Here is a 20,332-nt window from a genome sequence, read left to right on the forward strand (position 1 = left end):
TCTGGTACACTCCTCAGATTGCAAGGAGCAATGGAAGAGTCCATCCATCTGCAGTCCAAGGTGATGGTGCCAGCTTGCTGATGTACCAAGGTCAACACTGGTAGGATGGCAGCCGCCATGGAGACCTTGGTCCAGGACATCTGTCCTGCACTGCTGCGCAGGCTGCACTTCATCGCTGATGCCATAATTGGTCTCCAAAAGTGTCAATGCAAGAGGGGTGCGAGGCAGTTCGATCTGACTTCAGCTTCCCCTTCTCCTTAAGGGGTCAGCCAGGGGCCCTCAGGCACCCATAGGGAGGAGGACCAGCAGCCCAATGCCCCAGGGCCATCCACCCAGGTGACTCAGGGAATGTCTGGCCAATCCAAAATCCCTCTCTTCCTGTGACCTCTGCAGCTGCAGCTCCAGCTCCACAAGCCGAAGAGGGTGAAGCTGGCCCACAGCAGGACACCCAACGTAGGCCTGGGCCCTTCTGGTCTTGACCCTCCAAAGCATGCATACCAAAGGCATCACAGACAGCAGGCTGGCTCCGCCTCCACTGTGGATGTTGGGGGAAAGCAGGGTTAAGAAGGTTAAGATGATGTAGTTGACAGCCAAGCATGGGAGTTAATCACTTGTATGCAATGTTAACTATTGTAAATAAATGCCCAGGAAATGTCTCCTTGCTATGATGAGCAGTGTTCATGTCACTCAAGTGTGAAACCTTGGTTCCTGCACAAGATAAAGGCAGGTGTCTCAGTCCACGGCCTCTTCACTGTGCCATGTGTAACCTTCAGGCCAAATTGATGGTCTGGCTTCATACTGGGCACATGAGTGATGCCCATACCTCGATGGTGCTCATCATTGCTGCCAGGTATTATGGGCAGATGTCATGGAGTTCCATCATTCTCTGTGTGCTCTCAGCACCTTTGAAGTGGGGCTATTCCCCATCTCTTCAGCATCTGTGTCGAATGACAGCGTGCTCCTGAAGGGGACAGATGCTGAAGGCTAACAAAGGATTGGGTGCATTTAAAGTTTCACGGCTGCATCGCCATTAGATGACCCTGATCACAAAGTGCACGGTGGCTGCCCTCAGCCAGGCATTCACAGAAGCAATGTGAAGATCTATGGAATGTCCTCAATACATGTCATCTTCATCATCCTCCTGGAATCTAGCAACTATTAGGGCTTCCACTGCATCTCATGACGTGAGCCTGAGCACTGAAGGTATGTGTGATGCCATCAGCCACACAGGATTCAAATGTTCATAGATACAAGGTGAGGATGTCAGGACAGTCCTCACTGCATCTGGTCTTCATCCTCTACAAATCGTGCAGCTATGAGGACCTCACAAACGCGCCTGCCTTGTCTGGCCAGTATGATGGCCTCATCACTGGCACCCTTGCCTTCGAGGACCTCATCATCATCATCCCCTTCGACGTCCTCATCAGAGTAGAGGTGCAGCTCTTCCATCTCCTCCCCCCGTTGCAGTGTCAGGTTGTGTAGTGCGCAGCAAGCTACAGTGATGCACGATACCCTCTGGGGACTGCACTGCAGTGCTCCACCCGACATGTTGAGGCACTGGAACTTCATTTTCAAAATGCCTATCGTTTGCCCCACCGACGTTTCAGTTGCAGCTTGAGCCTCATTTCCAGCAAAATGATGTTAAATTAGGTGGAGTTTATGTTGTATCACTGATGCACACAAATCTACAAACATAGCAAGTTTGAACATGGAAACTGACCACATTGCGCAATCCAGGGTTGCCTCAGCAGCAAAACTCGGCAATAGTCTTATTCCTGGTAATCATCCAATAATCCCAAAACAAAGTATGTGGGTCGCTGTCCAGTGAGGATGTGATACCTCCAACAACATATCTCCCATCCTGAGAGAATTTTCAAAATGTTTTACATTGTATTGTGCTGGGTAAATAGAGAACTAAGCAGGAAATTAAAATGGACATTCAGTGGATACTTCTTTTTGAGAGCTGACACCATTGCTCTGGGCCATATGGCATTCTTTTGAACTGTTAAATTACATTATTCTATGAGATAGAAAGGGCTGGAAACATGAAACCACAACTGAAAAGAAGGGTCTTTAACAGATGACATTTTGGAGGTAGAAACAAAGCAGCCTTGATAAGCAATTATATATGGGTAGATATCTGAACTCAGTAAAGTAATACAGCCAAGTAACCTCTCAACACTCAAGATTGGCTGCTTGGGAAAGGTATTAGAAAGCATTCAGAACCTAAGAGCTATCACATCACTACCTTCGGAAAAGGAGAATTCAGAAGGAAATTGTTATAAAGAAATATAACCAATGTATGACTCGATATAACCAATGTATGACTCGATGCACCAAACTGAGCTGCACAGTAAGCAACTGGATATGTCCAATTGCAACAACTGGTCTTTCATTCGATTAATACAAGCTAATTTAAACATTGGAAAAAGTTTCATCTTATTGGATTTCATTAAGAAGAAGCTCCATAGTAATGCAAAATATAAAGTGAGCAATGGTCCAGGCTACTTGTTTAGAGTGTCTAGATAAATCAAATTCCCTTTTGATTGTATGGAATCAGAATCATAGAATAGTTACAGCACAGCAGCACCCTGCCAGTTCTCTGCAAGAGCAACTTACCTAGTCCCTCTTCACCCGCCCTTTCGCCATAGCCTTACAAATATTTTTCTTGGAATTTTGCTGGTGATCTCAGAACCACATTCTGTAATTCTATCTATTTATCATTAAGGTTACTGGTTTATTACAAAGCAAGTCAAATTCCATTTTTCTTAAATGGGTTCCAGGATTATCACCAATTATTGAAATCACACTTCATAATCAATTCCATTCTCCCGTAAAAACGCATTTATATGGTAATAAGATAATACAATTAAAAATGCTGCAGAATTATTGGTCAGTCAGGTTCACCAGCATTGGCTAAAATAAGTTCCATTAGTTTTGTATCTTCATCTATTTCTAGCATTGCCATCTGCACATTAATCTTCGCAACAACCTGAAAAACTTCATGACCTGGACTGCCTGACCTTGCTGCCAAAAATGGTGAGTGGCTTTATAGTGAAATGAAGTTAAAGATCATGAGAAAGCAAATCTGCACAATATCCACTGAGAATTTGTAGAAAATTCAGTGTTTGAAATTGCAGCAAACAAATTTTTATAATTTAAGACAAGTACATTCACTTACCTAAAGGAGATCCAGTCCTCATTTAGCATATTTTGTAAACCTTTGGTAAAGTCCTCATATAATGACCACATACTTTCATACTGTTCAAGATTCTCACGAAGATGCTCTGCCAACTCAAATTCAGGTTCCTCGACTTTGAAATGGTAACAGTCTTCACTGAAAGAGTTACATATAACAAGCTGTTTAAGAATATTTAATTAGCCAACTACCTGAGTAAGTTTATTGGATAAATACATCAAATGGTATATTACTGAGCTGTGAAGACCAGGAAGTTTCCAAATTTGATTTCTGGTTTGTGGCAAATTATCTGATCTCAGCTAAAGTGGAACTTTTTGGAAGAATGGGAAGGAAGAGAAGTCGGTAAGTCAGAGCTCAACACCAAGCCAGTTTCTGGTAACTTGAGCTGTAAGAATGGAATGCCATTGGGCTTTGATCCCCAATGCCAAAGAGTCTACTAAACTCTGAATAGGTTTGTGTATAAAGCATTGACAACTTTGCAAGTTAAGCATTGCACTTTAAGCATTGCAAGTGCACCTTCCACTGAAACATACCATAATATAAATTACAGAATTTAGGAAGGAGCGACCTCAGAATTCAGGGGATGAGCAGAAAAAGTGGAAGAAAGCTGAACAATTGTAGAATACTTCATATTGCGTTCATTGTTTACATCAAGAGCACTCAAACATTTTGTCTAGGGATCACTTTGGTGCATGCTATGGAGGCCTCCAAACTTAAAAACTGTTCCCCAATATGCATATATCTCAAGTCGTCCATGCAAATAGATCTTGGGTGTTCAGATTGATAATTTATCCATCAATGAAATGCTGAGAATAGGCACTTCTAAATGCCCAGCCCTGAAAAGAATCAATCACAAGAAATCAGTAGAGTAAGAATTATAAGTACTATTGAAAAGTGAATTTCTTGGGGCATGGTGGACCAAATATATGCAGCTGTGGACTGTTCATAGTACCTCCTCAGATATGCTTGCTTCAGCTTTCAGGAGTATTTCCTAAAGTATTACAAATTTCAGTATCATGTGGTGAGGTCTGTTTTGTATAGCTATGTCCCTATTAACAGAAACATACATCAACTTCTTTCTGGTTGCCTCCAGTTCATCGAACTCAATTCTCTTCTCCTTTATACATTCCACACATTTGTTGAGAATTTCTCCGTTCCCACTGTCAATAATATCATCACTGGGCTTCAACTGATTCCAGCGAGCTTCAAACTTCTCCAGCTTTTGGATGTACATATTTATACGAGACTCAACATTTGCTTTCATAATTTCAACCTAAAGAGGTAAACATAATAAAACCAGTGAAAGGCTTCAGGAATTACACACCAATTCTAATATTACCCTTGCTTAAAGTTTATGAAGTTGTTGAATAACATCCACATATACAATTTCATTGGCTTGCTAAGAGAAAAACAGTACCATTTTTTAAAAATTATTAACTGCTATCATATTTCAGACAGCAGCTGCAAGTAATGAATTCTGTTATTTCCATTTACAGCTCCTCCAGACCCATTTTTTTTTGCTTCTTTACTAGTCCCATTAGCGTCCCCTTTTACCTTGAGCCATCACTCACTTTTCCAGAACAGCTTCATCCAATTCAGGGTCATGGGAAGTTGGAGCCTATCCCAACAGGCAATGGGCACTAGGTAGAGTGCACACAGGATGGGACACCAGCCCATCACAGGTCACACACTTATGCCATCATCTACAAGTCATTTAATCATTCTCATTTCCCACCCTATCACAGACCTCCTCTTTTGTTCTTTCCTCTCTTTCTCTCCCCGCCCCCCCCCAAAATGTTACATCTCTAATTTTTTCCAATTCTAATGAAGGGTCATCAGCCAGAAACATTAACTGCTTCTCTCTCCAAGATGCTGCCTGACTGGCTGAATATTTCCAACATTTTCTGTTTTTAGGTCTACCACTGTGTGGGATAGAACCAAGGATGAAAGCGCAATGAGTACAGATATGACAACTACTTTCACAAAGAGTCAAAGCACAGAGCCTCAACCAAGGAAAGCTAACCTGGTCAGAAAATATTGCTGCAAAAGTAAACTAATCATAATATTTTTCTGGTTTGTTGTAAAGTAGGTTTATGGGTGTGAGTGTAGATGGCCCTGTCTGTATGATTTAATTACATTTGGAGTCAGGGAGACTGCAAACTTGAAATTATCAAAAGAAACTAGATGTAGAAATGTACTTGAAATGCTAAATGAGTGGATGGGGTCTTAGCATGTAAGGTATGAAGGGAATTTACATTTTTAGATAAGTGAAGGGATTGTTTGGATTTCAAAGGGATGTTAGTCTGTTTACAACTAGCCAGATAACAAGGCTGAGAAGTGTGCTTATTTTTCCCAAAGGTTACTGACAATATTGGCAACATGAAAGTTTTTATATAATGGGAAAGGTACTGTTCCAAAGATAAATGGAACAATGGACGTTACATATTAAAGAGAGAGAAACACATATAAAGGAGAATGAAAGGTTATGCTGCAGGCCATGTAAAATCTAACAGGAGTGTGTGTGAAACAGCCTTCAAGAAACAAAAACAGAAAATGCTGGAAAATCTCTGTAGGTCTGACAGCATCTGTGAAGAGAGAAAAACAAAGTTAACGTTTAGAGTCCATATGACCCTTCTTCAGGGGTGAACGGAAGTGGAAATGCGATGAAATTTATACCGTTTAAGCTGGATGGAGCAGGATAGAATGCCAGCAAAAGCTGGGGGCAAAGGAGGGATTGACAAAACTAAAGGACAATGGGATTGTTAATGGTAGTGGTTAGTGCTAAACAAAGTGTTAATAGTGGTGTAAATGTAAGAAAGCAGAATGTGATTGTAGCAGAACAAGAATAGCATTGTGTGAAAGAACAACATGGAACAATTGACAGATGGCCCTGGAGGGGGTGGGGTGGGGGAAGGGGGCAGTGGTGGGGGAAAAATGGATAGAAAATGGGATAAAAAAGGGGATAAACTATATATAAATGAATAAAAATAAAACAAGTGGATAAAAAAATAAAAATGAACGTAGAAGAAAGGGGATACAAAAAGGGGGTGAGGATGGAGGAAAAAGATCATGGTCTGAAGTTGTTGAACTCAAGGTTAAGTCCAGAAGACTATCAGGTACCTAATCAGAAGATGAGGTGCTGTTCCTCCAGCTTGCGTTGGGCTTCACTGGAACATTGCAGCAGGCCAAGGACAGACATGTGGATATGAGAGCAGGATGGCATGTTGAAATGGCAAGCGACCGGAAGGTCTGGGTCATGCTTGCAGACAGGCCGGAGGTGCTCTGCAAAGCAGTCACCCTGTCTACATTTGGCCTCCCTGGTGTAGAGGAGACCACATCGGGTGTGGTAGACCAAATTGAAGGAGGTACAAGTGAAGCACTACTTCACCTGAAAGGAGTGTTTGGGCCCTTGGACGATGAGGAGGTAGGAGGTAAAGGGGTAGGTGCTGCACCTTCTGTGATTGCATGGGAAGATGCCTTGGGAAGGGGATGAGGTGTTGGAGGTGGAGGACGAGTGGACGAGGGTGTCCCGGAGAGAACAGTCCCCACGGAATGCCGACGGGTTTGGGGGGGGATGGTGAGGGGAAGACTTGTTTGGTGGTGGCATCATGCTGGAGCTGGCAGAAATGGCAGAGTATGACCCTTTGAATGCAGAGGCTGGTGGGGTGAAAAGTGAGGACAAGGGGGGGTGCTATCATGGTAATGGGAGGGAGGAGAAGGTGTGGAGAGAGGCGTGGGAGATGGGTTGGACATGATTGAGGGCCCTGTCAACCACAGTTGGGGAGGGAACCTCGGTTAAGGAATAAAAAAGACATACCAGAAGCACCGTTTTGGAAAGTGGCATCATCAGAACAGATGCGACAGAGGCAAAAGGAAATGAGAGAATGGGATGGAGTCCTTACAGGACTAACAAAATAAAACAAACAATAATATTCAAATAAGAGAATAAAAATGAAAATAATGGAGTCAGAATAAAGGAATCAATTAATTACCCCTTTGCTCCCATAAATCTCAAGTTGATGTAAGAATCTATTCGCAAGAAAAGTACTGAACAAAGTAAAGTTCATGCTGGTTTTTGTATGCAACTTACAGGACAAAATATAAAGAACAAAAGTGCAGTACTCTTACCTGTTCTTTCACCATAAGCTGATGACTCTCCATCATTAACTGAAACTTGTCCCATTTTGCTCTCAGGCTGGTAAGAGTTTCAAGACCACCACCTGCTACAGAGCGCAGCAGCTTATTTTTATCTTCAGCATCTTGAAACAGGGGTAAAACCTTAAAGAAATTATAGAATTCAAACTAAAAAATTTGTACTAACCATGTACATAACAGGTATTGTGAAACATATCTCAATTATAAGTCAGTCTTACACCTATTCTATTTTTTCTACATGTTTCACACCAAGTGAAGATATGAAAAAAGTGAATCACAAAAGCATTAGAGAAGCATCAATTCGGCAGCAATTATTGGTTATTAACATAAACCTGGATAGAAACATTGGGCCATAATTTGCTGTGGCAAGACATCCAACAGTGTATAACATTCATTAGAATTGTCCTTGTGTGTTTAGGTTTTAAATTTTTTTAGCGAGTTGCTGGGTCTGAGTTGATAACAACGCACCAAAGAAAACAAGGCCTCTGGGATCTGAGTGAACATGCAACTATATATCTCTTTAACCAATCAGATTGAAGGATTGAGATATAAAGAGTGCAAGGTGCGAGAAGGCAATGCAATTTAGAATGGGTGAATTCAAGTTCAAGAGTGAGTTAGAATAGGAAAAGCCCTGTTTGGAGAGTACCAGGAGCTCAGGGATAAAGGACAGAACCTGATGGATTATAATCTCGGGTTATTGCCTGAGCCATTTGCAAATCAACAGAGATCAGCAGATGAGGGGGTTGAATACATGACTAAAGGAATGGTGTGGGAAAAATTGATTTAATTTCACAAGACGCTGGCATTAGGACAATAAGGAACTGTACCATTGGGTCAGGCTCCACCTAAACCAGGCTATGTTTTAGTGGAAAGGATAAATAGGGGTATCATGAGGACTTAAAACTAGTAAGTGGGGGTGGGTGGTAGGATGGGGGAGAACTCAGGTGGAAAAAGGGATATAGATAGTAGTTTGAAAACAAACAAAAAAGTTAAGGAAGTAGACCAATAGTCAAAAATTATGCTTTAGGAATGACAGCTAAAGGGAAAAGTACATGAATCGAAGTTATTAAATCAGGAGTGAGAAATAAGAAACATTAGAGTAAAACATTAAAGCAGAAAGACAGATTACAGTGTGTCCAAATGCCCAAGGAAGTGTTCATTATACAAACGCATGGAGTAAAACAAACAAAGTGAATGAATTGCAGGCACAAATACAACTTGGAGGATATGACATGGTAGCCATAATTGAGGCATGGTTGCATGATAGTTAGGGCTGGGAAATAAATATACTAGGTTGTAAGATCTATAGGAAAGATGAGGAAAATAATTTATGGGGAGGTGGGGGGTGGGGAGGGTGCAGGAGGAGTAGCACTAGTCACTAAGGATGAAAATACTAATATGGTAAGAGTGGATATACAAGAAGCAAGCAGTCTGTGAAGGCTTATGGGAAGAATCAGGAAATCTAAAAGAATTTAAAACTAGTGGAAGCTGTGTATAGGTCTCCTGATAGCAGCTGTGAAGTGGTAGAATGTATAAAACGCAACAATGAGACAAGCACGCAACAAGGAAGAGTGGTTTTAATGGGAGATTTTAACTTTCGTGGAGATTGGGATAAACGGGCTAGCATATGTCAGAAAGGTAGTGAATTTCTTGAATGTGTGCTGAACAGTTTTCTGCAACAATGAGCGAAATTTGACAAAGCCGATGGCGGGACGGGGTCCTCACCCACCGATTGGAGAACTGGCAAGAGCTGCCCCCATCGCATACTTTGGGAAGGTTTACCACATCAAGTGGCGATCATTAATTGCTCACCTAAGAGCTTCAACTGAGCAGAGCGGAGGTCATCCACAAGCCCAGACACCAACCACCACCCGCAACCCCCCCCACCCACAACCACCCGATTAGATGCCACCCTGCCACCAAACTTGTCTTGGGGAAGGGCATTAAATTCCAGCCAATATGTCCTATAACCAACAAGGGGTCATGCCATGTTAGATGTAGTAATGAGTAATGACACATATTTAGTTAACAACCTAACAGCGTGTGTACATTTATATAATAGCAATCATAAAATAATCATGTTCAACACAGTGTTTGGAAAGGAAATCGCTAAACAGCTACTAAGATTCTAGATTTAGGTAAGGTTGACTTCAATGAAATGAGACTGTTCAGTAAACTGGGAAAATCTGTTAATTGGTAAAACAATAGAAGATAAGTGGGAGGTGTTCAAAAATAATTTAATGCTATACAGAACCAGTTTATACCCTAAGGGGCAAGAGCTCTACTGCCAAAAAAAAAACAGCCATGGACAACCAAACAGGTGGAGACACAGAACTAAAAGATAAAGCATACAAAAATGCAAAAAACAGACAGGTGGGAGCAATACAAAGAACAGCAAAGGGTAACAAAACAGACAGTAAGCTACAAAAAGGGTGCATGAGAAGAAACTTGCAAGGGATATCAAAATCAACACAGACATTTTTTACTATCATATTAGGAAAACATGGTTGTCAGAAACAACATGGGCTCCTTGAAAACTAATAACAGTGATGCTGTCAATAAAAATAAAAAATTATAGGCATGTTGTATAATTTACCTTCCCTTTCAAATAGGTTCCCAAATCCAGATTATGATTCAAAATTCCTTTGAGAGGCCGTGAACCGCAATTCATGGAGAAGCTAGCCCGACTCCAAAAATTGTGGGGGGTTAGGAGGTGCTTACGCCTGTAATAGAGCCAGTGAGGTATCCTGCATCACCAAAAATCGGGAATGGGGGCAGGAATCTCAGAATCAGATTCCATCTGCTATCAGGAGTCAGGTTAAGTGAACGGGCAAAATTGTGGAAAATGGATTTCAATGTAGTTAAATGTGAGATTATCCACTTTGAATGTAAAAGTGATAGAGAAGAGTACTTCCTAAAGCTAGAACTAGTAGCCATAAGACCATAAGGCGTAGGAGCAGATGCAAGCCATTCGGTCCACTGGGTCTGCTCCACCATTCAAATGATATCATGGCTGATCTGATAATCCTCTCCTCCATTATTTATTTATTTCTCTCCTAATTATCCTCAACTCCACTTTCCTGCCATAACCCTAGATTCCCTTACTGGTTAAAAATCTGTCTATCTCATCCTTGAATATTCTTAATGACCCAGCTTCTACACCCCTCTGCAGTAAAGAATTCCACAGATTCACTACTCTCAGAGAAGAAATTCCTCCTCATCTATGTCTTAAAGGTGACCCCTTACTCTGGGATTATACTCTCTGGTTCTGGACTCTCCCACAAGGGGAAACAGCCTCTCAGCACCTACCCTGTCAACCCCCTAAGAATCTTATGTTTCAATAAGGTCGCGTCTCATTCTTCTAAACTCCAATGAGTACAGGCCCAACCTACTCAACCACTCCTCATAAAATCCTTCCATTCCCAGGATCAACCGAGTGAACCTTCTCTGGACTGCCTCCAACGCCAGTATATCTTTCCTTAGGTAAGGGGACCAAACCTGTTCACAGTATTCTAGATGTGGTCTAACTTGTGCCTTGTATACTTTTAGCAAGACTTCCCCATTTATATACTCCATTCCTTTGAAATAAAGGCTAACATTCCATTTGTTTTCCCTATTACCTGCTGAACCTGTATGTTAGCTTTTTGGGATTCATGCACAAGGACTCTGAAAATCCTCTGTGCTGCAGCTTTCTGTGGTCTTTCTCTATTTAAATAATATTCAGCTCCTCTATTCTTCCTGCCAAAGTACATAACCTCACATTTCCCACATTATATTCCAACTGCCCACTCATTTAATCCATCTATAGCTCTCTGTGGCTCTGAGCCATCCTCACCACCTTACCTCCTATTTTTTGTCTTATCAGCACACTTGGCGATAGTACATTCACTTTCCTCATCTAAGTCATCTCTCCTCTAAATAATTGTGGCCCCAGCTCTGATTCTTGAATCACTCCACTAGTTACAGGTTGCCATCTTGAAAATATCCCCATTATCCCAACTCTCTGTCTTCTATTAGTTAGCCAATCCTCTATCCATGCTAATAATACGACACCAAATGCCATGGGTTCTTATCTTATTAAGTAGCCTTATGCGTGGTACCTTATCGAACGCGTTTGGAAATCCAAATATATTACATCTACTGGTTACCCTTTATCTATCTTGCGTGTTACTTCCTTAAAGAATTCTAATAAATTTGTAAGGCATGATTTCCCCTTCATGAAACCATGCTGACTCTGCTTCATTATATTATGCATTTCTAAATGTTCTGCTATTACATCCTATGGATGTCAAGCTAACTGGCCTATTGTTACCTGTTTTTTGTCTACCTCCCTTTTTGAATTAGGGTGTTACATTGACAGTTTGCCAATCTTCTGGGACTTTTCCCAGAATCTAAGGATTCTTGGAAGATTACTACCAGTGCATCCACTCTCTGTGTAGCTACTTCCTTTAATATCCTAGGATGCAACCTAACAGGTCCAGGGTACTTATCGGCCTTTAGCCCCATTAGTTACCCTAGTACTTTTTCTCTAGTGATTGTTATTGTATCTACGTCCACCCCCACTTTTGCCCCTTGATTATTTAGTATTTTTGGAATGCTATTAGTGTCGTCTACTGTGAAGGCTGATTCAAAGTATTTATTCAACTCCTCTGCCATTTCCTGGTTGTCCATTAATTCCCCAGACTAGTTTTCTAAGGGGCCTAAGTTCACTTTGGCCTCTCTCTTCCTTTTTATATATTTAGAAAAGCTCTTACTGTCCATTTTTATATTAATTGCTAGTTTACCCTCAAAGTTTATTTTCTCCCTCTATTATTTCTTTGGTCATCTTTGTTGGTTTCTTAAACTTTCCCAATCCCTTGGCTTAGCACTAATCTTTGCCACATTGTATATTATTTCTTGCAATTTGATACTATCTTTAACTTCCTTGGTTAACCATGGTTGGTTTATCCCCTTCCTAGAATCCTCCTTCCTCACTGGGATATACCTTTGTTGTGATTCATGAACTATCTTCTCAAATGCCTGCCACTGTTCATCAACCGTCTTTTCTGCTAAACTCCCTTCCCAGTCCACTCCAGCCAACTCTGGCCTCATGCCTTTGTAATTTCTGTTATTTAAATTTAGCACAGTTGTTTCCAACCCAAGTTCCTCTCTCTCAAACTGAATGCTAAATTCTACCATGTTATGTTATGGTCACTGTTTCCGATGGGATCTTTTATTCTGAGATCATTTATTAAACCTGCCTCAGTACACATTACCAGATCCAAAATAGCCTGATCCCTGGTTGGATCCACATATTATTCCAAGAAACTGTCCCGAATACATTCTATAAATACTTGCTCATGTCTACCTCTGCCAATTTGATTTTCCCAATCTACATGAAGATTAAAGTCACCATGAACAATGTACTGCCGTTTTTACATGCCCGCATTATCTCCTGATTTATTCTCTGTCCTACAGCACAGCCACTGTTAGGGGGCCTATAGACTATTCCCAAGTGTCTTCTTCCCCTTGTTATTTATTACCTCCACTCATATGGATTCTACATCTTCTGATCCAAGATCATTTCTTGCTATCATACTTATTCCATCTCGTACTAACAAAGCTACCCCAGCATCCTTTCCTTCCTGGCTGTCCTTTCAAAAAGTCACATACTCCAGAATATTTAGTTCCCAACTCTGATCTCCTTGTAACCATGTTTCCGTAATGGCTATAAGATCATACCTATTAACCTTTATTTGTGCCGTTAATTCATTTATTTTGTTCCAAATACTACGTGCATTTAAGTAAAGAGACATTAATTTTACTTTTATACCATTTTTTCCTTTTGATCCTATTTGCTGTTTTTTTATGTTTTTACACTCTGTCCCTTCCTGTCACACTCTGCAGATCCTTACCTATATAGCTGTCCTTCAATACTGCCTTATCCTTTTGTTTTATATGCGGACATATCCCCTCTCCAGAACCCTGCCCTCCCCTTAGAGTTGGACAATATCCAGGCTTGGGCTGACAAGTAGCAAGTAACATTCACACCACACAAGTGTCAGGCAATGACCATCTCCAACAAGAGAGAATCCAACCATCGCCCCTTGATGTTCAATGGCATTACCGCCACTGAATCCCCCACTATCAACATCCTAGGGGTCACCATTGATCAGAAACTGAACTGGACTAGCCAGTTAAATACTGTGGCTACAGGAGCAGATCAGAGGCTAGGAATCGTGCGACGAGTAACCCATTCCTTGACTCCCCAAAGCCTGTCCACCATCTGCAAGGCACAAATTACGAGTGTGATGGGATACTCCCCACTTGCCTGGATGAGTGCAGCTCCCACAATACTCAAGAAGCTTGACACCATCCATGGCAAAGCAGCCCAACTGATTGGCACCACATCCACAAACATTCACTCCCTCCGCCACCGGATGCACAGTAGCAGCAATGTGTACCATCTACGAGACGCACTGCAGGAATTCACCAAGACTCCTTCAACAGCACGTTCCAAACCCAAGGCCACTACCATGTGGAAGGGCTAGGGCACCAGATAGGTGGAAATGCCACCACCTGGAAGTTCCCCTCCAAATCACTCACCATCCAGGCTTCACTGTCACTGGGTCAAAATCCTGGAACTCCCTTCCTAACAGCAGTGTGTGTATACCTACACCACATGGACTGCAATGGTTCAAGAAGGCAGCTCGCTACCACCTTCTCAAGGGAAATTAGGGATGGGCAATAAATGCTGGCCCAGCCAGCAAAGCCCACATCCATGAATGAATAAAAACAAATTAGTTTAAAGCCCTCTCTACAGCCCTAGTTGCCAGGACACTAGTCCCAGCACGGTTCAAGTGAAGCCCGTCCCACCGTAATAGCTCCCTTCTGCCCCAGTATTGGTGCCAGTGCCTCATGAACTGAAACCCATTCCTGCCACATCACTCTGAGCCACACAATTAACTCATTGACTTTAATTTACCCTATGACAGTTTGCCTGTGGCTCAAGTAGTAATCCCGAGATTATTACCTTGGAGGTTCTGCTTTCTAATTTAGCTCCTAACTGTTCAAACTCTTTCGGCAGAACCCCTTTTCTAGTTCTATCAATGTCGTTGGTGCCAACGTGGACGACAATAACTGGATCCCTCCCCACCCACTCCAAGTTCCTCTCCAGCCCCGAGGAGATGTCCTTAACCCTGGCACCGGGCAGGCAACACAGTCTCTGTGGCTCACGCTCATGGCTGCAGAGAACAGTATTTATATCCCTAATTATACTGTCCCCTGCCACTACCACGGTCCTATTTCCTCCCCCCACTTCAATGGCTCCCTGTACTACGGTGCCATGGTCAGTTCGCTCATCCTCCCTGCAGTCCCCACAGCTTGCAAGAACCTCATAGCTGTTGGACAGTTGCAGGGGCCAAGGCTCCTCGAATACTACTCCTTGGGTCCCCATACCTGCTTCACCTGCAGTCACACCCTCCTGTCCCTGATCACAGACCATATTTGAATTATCTAATCTGAGAGGTGTGACCGTCACCTGGGGCCAAGTGTCCAGGTAACTTTCCCCTCCTGCCCGGATGTGGCAGAATGTCTGCAGCTCAGACTCCAGCTCCTCGACTCAGGTCCGAAGTTCCTCGAGCTGCAAACATTTACTACAGGTGTGTTCTCTCTGTATCAACTGGGTGTCCAGCAGCTCCCACATGCTTTAGCAGCAACATATTACCCATCCTGCCATTGCTATATTATTTAATTTACTTCATTAATTATTCTAGTAATCCTGCTCTTTACACTTCATTGTAATTATTTTTTTACACCTGTATCGATCCTATACTAAATCTATTTTTAAGAGAGAAAAAGACTAGAGACCTAAACACAACTAAAGACCTTACTCGTACTTTAAAGCCTAGAAATGCTCACCAATTAGCAGCTCTGTGCTCTTTTCCCTCTCACAATCTTTAATGGTCTCTCATCGCTCTCTCTCCATGCTCTTTAATGTCCATTCGCATCTGTCTTAATAGCTTCATGCCTCTCTCTCTCTCCGCGCTCTTTTATGGCCTCTCAGCTCTCTTCGCGCTCTTTAATGGCCTCTCTCATCTCTCTCTCTACACTCTTTAATAGCCTCTTGTGCCTCTCTCTCTCTCTCTCTGCAGCCCAAAGTGACTTGGGGGTTCACATACCCAAGTTGCTTAAATGTCATGAACAGGTACAGAGAATCATTAAACAGTCTAAAGAAATGCTAGCCTTTATGGGATACATCAGGTAGAAGTTATGCTACAACTATACCAAGCCTTGGATAGACATACTCCTGGAAGGCTGTCATCAGTTCTGGGCACCACACGTTAGTAAAAATATATTGGCCTCGGTGGGTGTGCAGTCTAAGCTTACCAGAATGAAAGAAAGAAAACAAAGGCATGCATTTATAGAGTATTTTTCATGACCACCGATGTCACAAAGTGCTTTACTGCCAATGAAGTATTTTTGGAGTGTTGTCACTTCTCTAACGTCAGCATCTCAGTTACCAAACTAAATACAGCAAACTTCCACAAACAGTAATGTGATGATGTCCAGATAATCTGTTTTGTGATATTTATTAAGGTATAAATATTGGCCAGGAAACCAGGGATAACTCCATTGTTCTTCTTCAAAAAATAGTGCCATGGGGTCTTTTACATTCACCCAAGTAGGGAGAACGGGCTTCAGTTTAACATTTCATCCAAAAGATAGCACCTCCCCTAGCTACACCCCTAGCCAAGCTGTTCTATTACAGCTACAACACTGGCATCTACTTGGCAATGTGGAAAATTGCCCAGGTATGTCCTGTACAAAAATCCAACGCGGCCAATTACTGTCCCATCAGTTTACGCTCCATCATCAGTGAAGTGATAGAATGGGTCATCAACAGTGCTATTGTCACTTGCTTAGCAATAACCTGCTCACTGACACTCAGTTAGGGTTCCACCAGGGCCACTCAGATCCTCACCTCATTACAGCCTGCTTCAAGCATGGACAAAAGAGCTGAACTCCAGAGGTGAGGTGAGTGACTGCCCTTGACATCAAGGCCGCATTTGACTGAGTGTGGCATCAAGGGGCCTGAGCAAAACTGGAGTCAATGGGAATCAAGGGGAAAACTCTTCTGGTTGGGGTCATACCTAGCACAAAGGAAGGTGGATATGGTTGTTGGAGGTCAATCATCTCAGTTCAAGGGGATCACTGCAGGAGTTCCTCAGAGTCATGTCCTAGGCGCAACCATCTTCAGCTGCTTTATCAATGACCTTCCTTCCATCATAAGGTTAGAAGTGGGGTTGCTTGCTGATGATTGCACAATGTTCAGCATCATTCACGGCTTCTCAGATAGCGGCACAGTCCATGTCCAAATGCAGCAAGATCAGGACAAAATCCAGGCTTGGGCTGACAGATGGCAAGTAACATTCACACCACAAAAGTACCAGGCAATGGCCATCTCCATCAAGAATCTAACCATCACCCCTTGACATTCAATGGTATTTGCATCAGTGAATCCCCCACTATCTATATCCTGGGGGTTACCATTGACCGTAAACTGAACTGGACTAGCTATATAAATACTGTGGCTACAAGAGCAGGTCAGAGACTAGGGATCCTAGGGGGTGTAACTCATCTCCTGACTCCCCAAATCCTGTCCACTATCTACAAAGCGCAAGTTAGGAGTGTGATGGAATATTCTCCACTTGCCTGGATGAGTGCAGCTCCCACAACACTCAAGAAGCTTGACACCGTCCAGGACAAAACAGCCCGCTTGACTGGCACCCCACTCAGAAACATAATATCTGGGCTTCAAGAGTTAAAATACAAGGAGAGAGGGAGATGGTGGCATACTGGTAATGTCACTAGTAATCCAGGGGCCCAGGCTCTGGCTATCTGTGTTCAAATCCCACCAGGGCAGCTGGTGGAATTTAAATACAATTATTAAATCTGGAATATAAAGCTAGTCTGAGTAATGGTAACCATGACAACTGTCATCTATTGTGGTAACAATCCATCTGGTTCACTAGTGTCCTTTAGGGAGGGAAATCTGCCATCCTTACCCAGTCTGGCCTACATGCGACTCTAGTCCCACAGCAATACTGCCTTCCAAAACGGCCTGGCAAGCCACTCAGTTCAAGGGCAGTTAGGGATGAGCAACAAATGCTAGCCATGCCTGTGACGCACTGATCCCACGAAAGAGTAACAAAAACAAAAAGATTACACAAACTAGGATTGTATCCCCTGGAATTAAAAGGATAAGGGGCGACTTAGTCAAAGTTGTTGAGATATTGAAGAGAACACATGAGGTAGAAACTCTGTCTACTGGTTGTGAAGCCTAAGAATAGGAAGCATAGTTAAAAATTAGATACAGATCTTTCAGAAGTGAAAAGCAAAATACTGTAAATGCTGGAGTGAAACTAGGAGATATTTCTACATGCAAAGGGTGGTTAGAGTCTGGAATTGTCTTCCACAAACAGCAACACTTATTAATAAGATCACTTATTAATTTTCAATTTGAGATTGACAGATTGTTGTTAACCAAAGACCATAACGGATAAGGGGCATGGGGGGGTGGGGCAGTGTGTGGAGTTATATAGAGTTAGGTCACAGATCAGCCATGATCTCATTGAATGGCACAAAGGCTCAAGTAGCGAAAAGGCCTATTCCTGTTCCTGTGTTCAATGTCATATCAGGTACAGCAAGAAAAAAAAAGAAAGATTGCATTAGGAGATAGAGAACAAAAGACAAAATGGAACAGTAAAACAAAAGTTTTAGTTTTAAATAAAAACAGATCATGCTGTTTAAATTCAGTAGGTCTGACAGCATCTGTGGAGAGAGAAACAGAGTTAACATTGAGTCCACATGACTTCTTCAGAGCTGAAGAGAAGTAGAAATGTGGGATTTTATACTGTTTAAGAGGGTGTGGAGCAGGTAGAGCAAAACAGAAGGTCAGGGACAGCTGGGAACTCAGGAGAGATTGACAAAGATGTCATAGACACAAGACAGAGGGAGTGTCAAAGACTAAAGAAGGTGCAGCTAGTGGCATAAAAGAAAGGTGGCAGAATGTGTTAATAGCAGAACAAGGGTCAGAGCCCTGTGAAAGCACAACAGAGAAACAGGTGACGGATGGCCTTGCCGCTGGGGGGAGGAAATTTTTTCTAATTTTAAAAAAAAATCGATAAAAAATAATGAAAAATAAACAAATCAATCAATCAAAAACAATTGGATTAAAAAGTGGGTGAGGATGGAAAAGAGAGTGTTCATGGTCTGAAGTTGTTGAACTCAATGTTAAGTCCAGGAGGTTATAAAGTGCCTAAACAGAAGACTAAGTGCTGTTCCTCCAGTTTGCGTTGGGCTTCACTGGAACATTGCAGCAGGCCAAGGACGGACATGTGGGCATAAGAGCAAGATGGTGTGTTGAAATGGCAAGCGACAGGAAGGTCCAGGTCATGCTTGCGGACTGAGTGAATGTGTTCTGCAAAGCAGTCACCCAGTCTGCATTTAGTCTCCCCTTAGACGGTGAGAAGATGGGGTGGGGAGGAAGTAAAGGGGACAGGGGTTTCCCTTATGCAATTGCAGAAGGTGCATGAGAATTTGGAGGTGATGGAGGAGTGGACCAGGGTGTCACGGAGGGAGTGATCCCTATGGAATGCTGACGGTGGGTGGGTGGGAGGGTGGGGGGAGGCGCAGGCGGGTGAGGGGAAGATGCACTTGGTGGTGGAACTATGCTGGAGTTGGTGAAAATGCCAGAGGATGATCCTTTGAATGAGAGATTGGAAGGGTGAAAAATGTGAGGACAAGGGGGGCCCTATCATGGTTCTGGAAGGGAGGGGAAGGGATGAGGGCAGAGGTATGAGAGATGGGTCAGACATGGTTGAGGGCCCTGTCAACCACAGTGGGGGGGTCACCCTTGGTTAAGGAAAAGGAAAACATGTCAGAGGCACCATTTTGTAAAGTTGCATCATCGAAACAGATTCGACAGAGGCAGAGGAACTGGAAGAATGGGAATGGGTCCTTACAGAGAGAAGGGTGCGAGGATCTGTAGTCGAGGTGGCTGTGGGAGTCGATGTGCTTGATGTGAATATTAGTGGACAGTCCTTCACCAGAAATGGATACAGAGAGGTCAAGGAAGGGCAGGGAAGTGTCAGAGATGGACCATGCGAAGGTGAGAGAGGGGCAGGAATTGGAAGCAAAACAAAAAAAAACAAAGCAGCACCGATATAATCATTTATGTACTGAGAAAAAAAGCTGTAGGAGGGAGCCTGAGTAGGACTGGAACAAGGAATGTTCCACTTACCCCAAAAAAGACAAGCATAACTAGTGCCCATGCAAGTACCCATAGCCACACCTTTTATTTGGAGGAAGTAAGACATGTTAAAGTAAAAATTGTTCAGTGAGAGAACAAGTTCAGCCAGGCAGAGGAGAGTGGTGGTGGATGGGGATTATTCAAGCCTCTGTTCAAGGAAGAAGCAGACAGCCCTCAGGCCATCCTGGTGGGGGGCGGAGATGTAGAGGGATTGGATGTCCATGGTGAAGAGGCGGCAGTTAGGGCCAGGAAACTGGAATTGTTGATAATGATGAATGTATCATTGATGAATCATGAATGTAGGTGGGAAGAGACTAAATAAAGGGAGAGAGAATGGAGTCACGATAGGGAGAAATGAATTCCGTGAGGCAGGAACAGGCTGACACGATGGATCTAATTTTATTTCAGATTTCCAACATCCGCAGTATTTTGCTTTTCTTTTAATTTTAATTGGCATTTTTAAAATCTCCAATAACAATTAAAACTCAAAAGGAATGAGACTCCAAGGGCAGAATTTTCAGAACTTAGTCCATGCCAAAACAGCAGACCAGTAGTGTGTCAGGAACCTGATGCTGAAGGAGAGGGCTTTGTTATGGCTCTTTAACTGAGTCACAGTATTAGCATCCTACTTCTGAGTTACCTAACCAACTAAATGCAGCAGGTGGAATCATATCCCAGTTCTGTCA

General features: G+C 42.7%; 1 protein-coding gene across 1 annotated transcript in view; it reads right to left on the reverse strand.

Moving 5' to 3' along the window:
- Positions 1-20,332, reverse strand: part of LOC121284081 (cytoplasmic dynein 2 heavy chain 1) — a 770,821-nt gene that overhangs the window by 682,016 nt on the left and 68,473 nt on the right. The window contains exons 22-24 of the mRNA XM_041199129.1: positions 7,328-7,477; positions 4,267-4,472; positions 3,182-3,337 (exon numbers count right to left, since the gene is read on the reverse strand). Of these exons, the coding sequence (XP_041055063.1) occupies positions 3,182-3,337; positions 4,267-4,472; positions 7,328-7,477 (512 nt within the window). The remainder of the gene's footprint in view (positions 1-3,181; positions 3,338-4,266; positions 4,473-7,327; positions 7,478-20,332) is intronic.

Source organism: Carcharodon carcharias, chromosome 11 (assembly GCF_017639515.1).
Source record: "Carcharodon carcharias isolate sCarCar2 chromosome 11, sCarCar2.pri, whole genome shotgun sequence".
In the NCBI taxonomy this organism is placed as follows: domain Eukaryota; kingdom Metazoa; phylum Chordata; class Chondrichthyes; order Lamniformes; family Lamnidae; genus Carcharodon; species Carcharodon carcharias.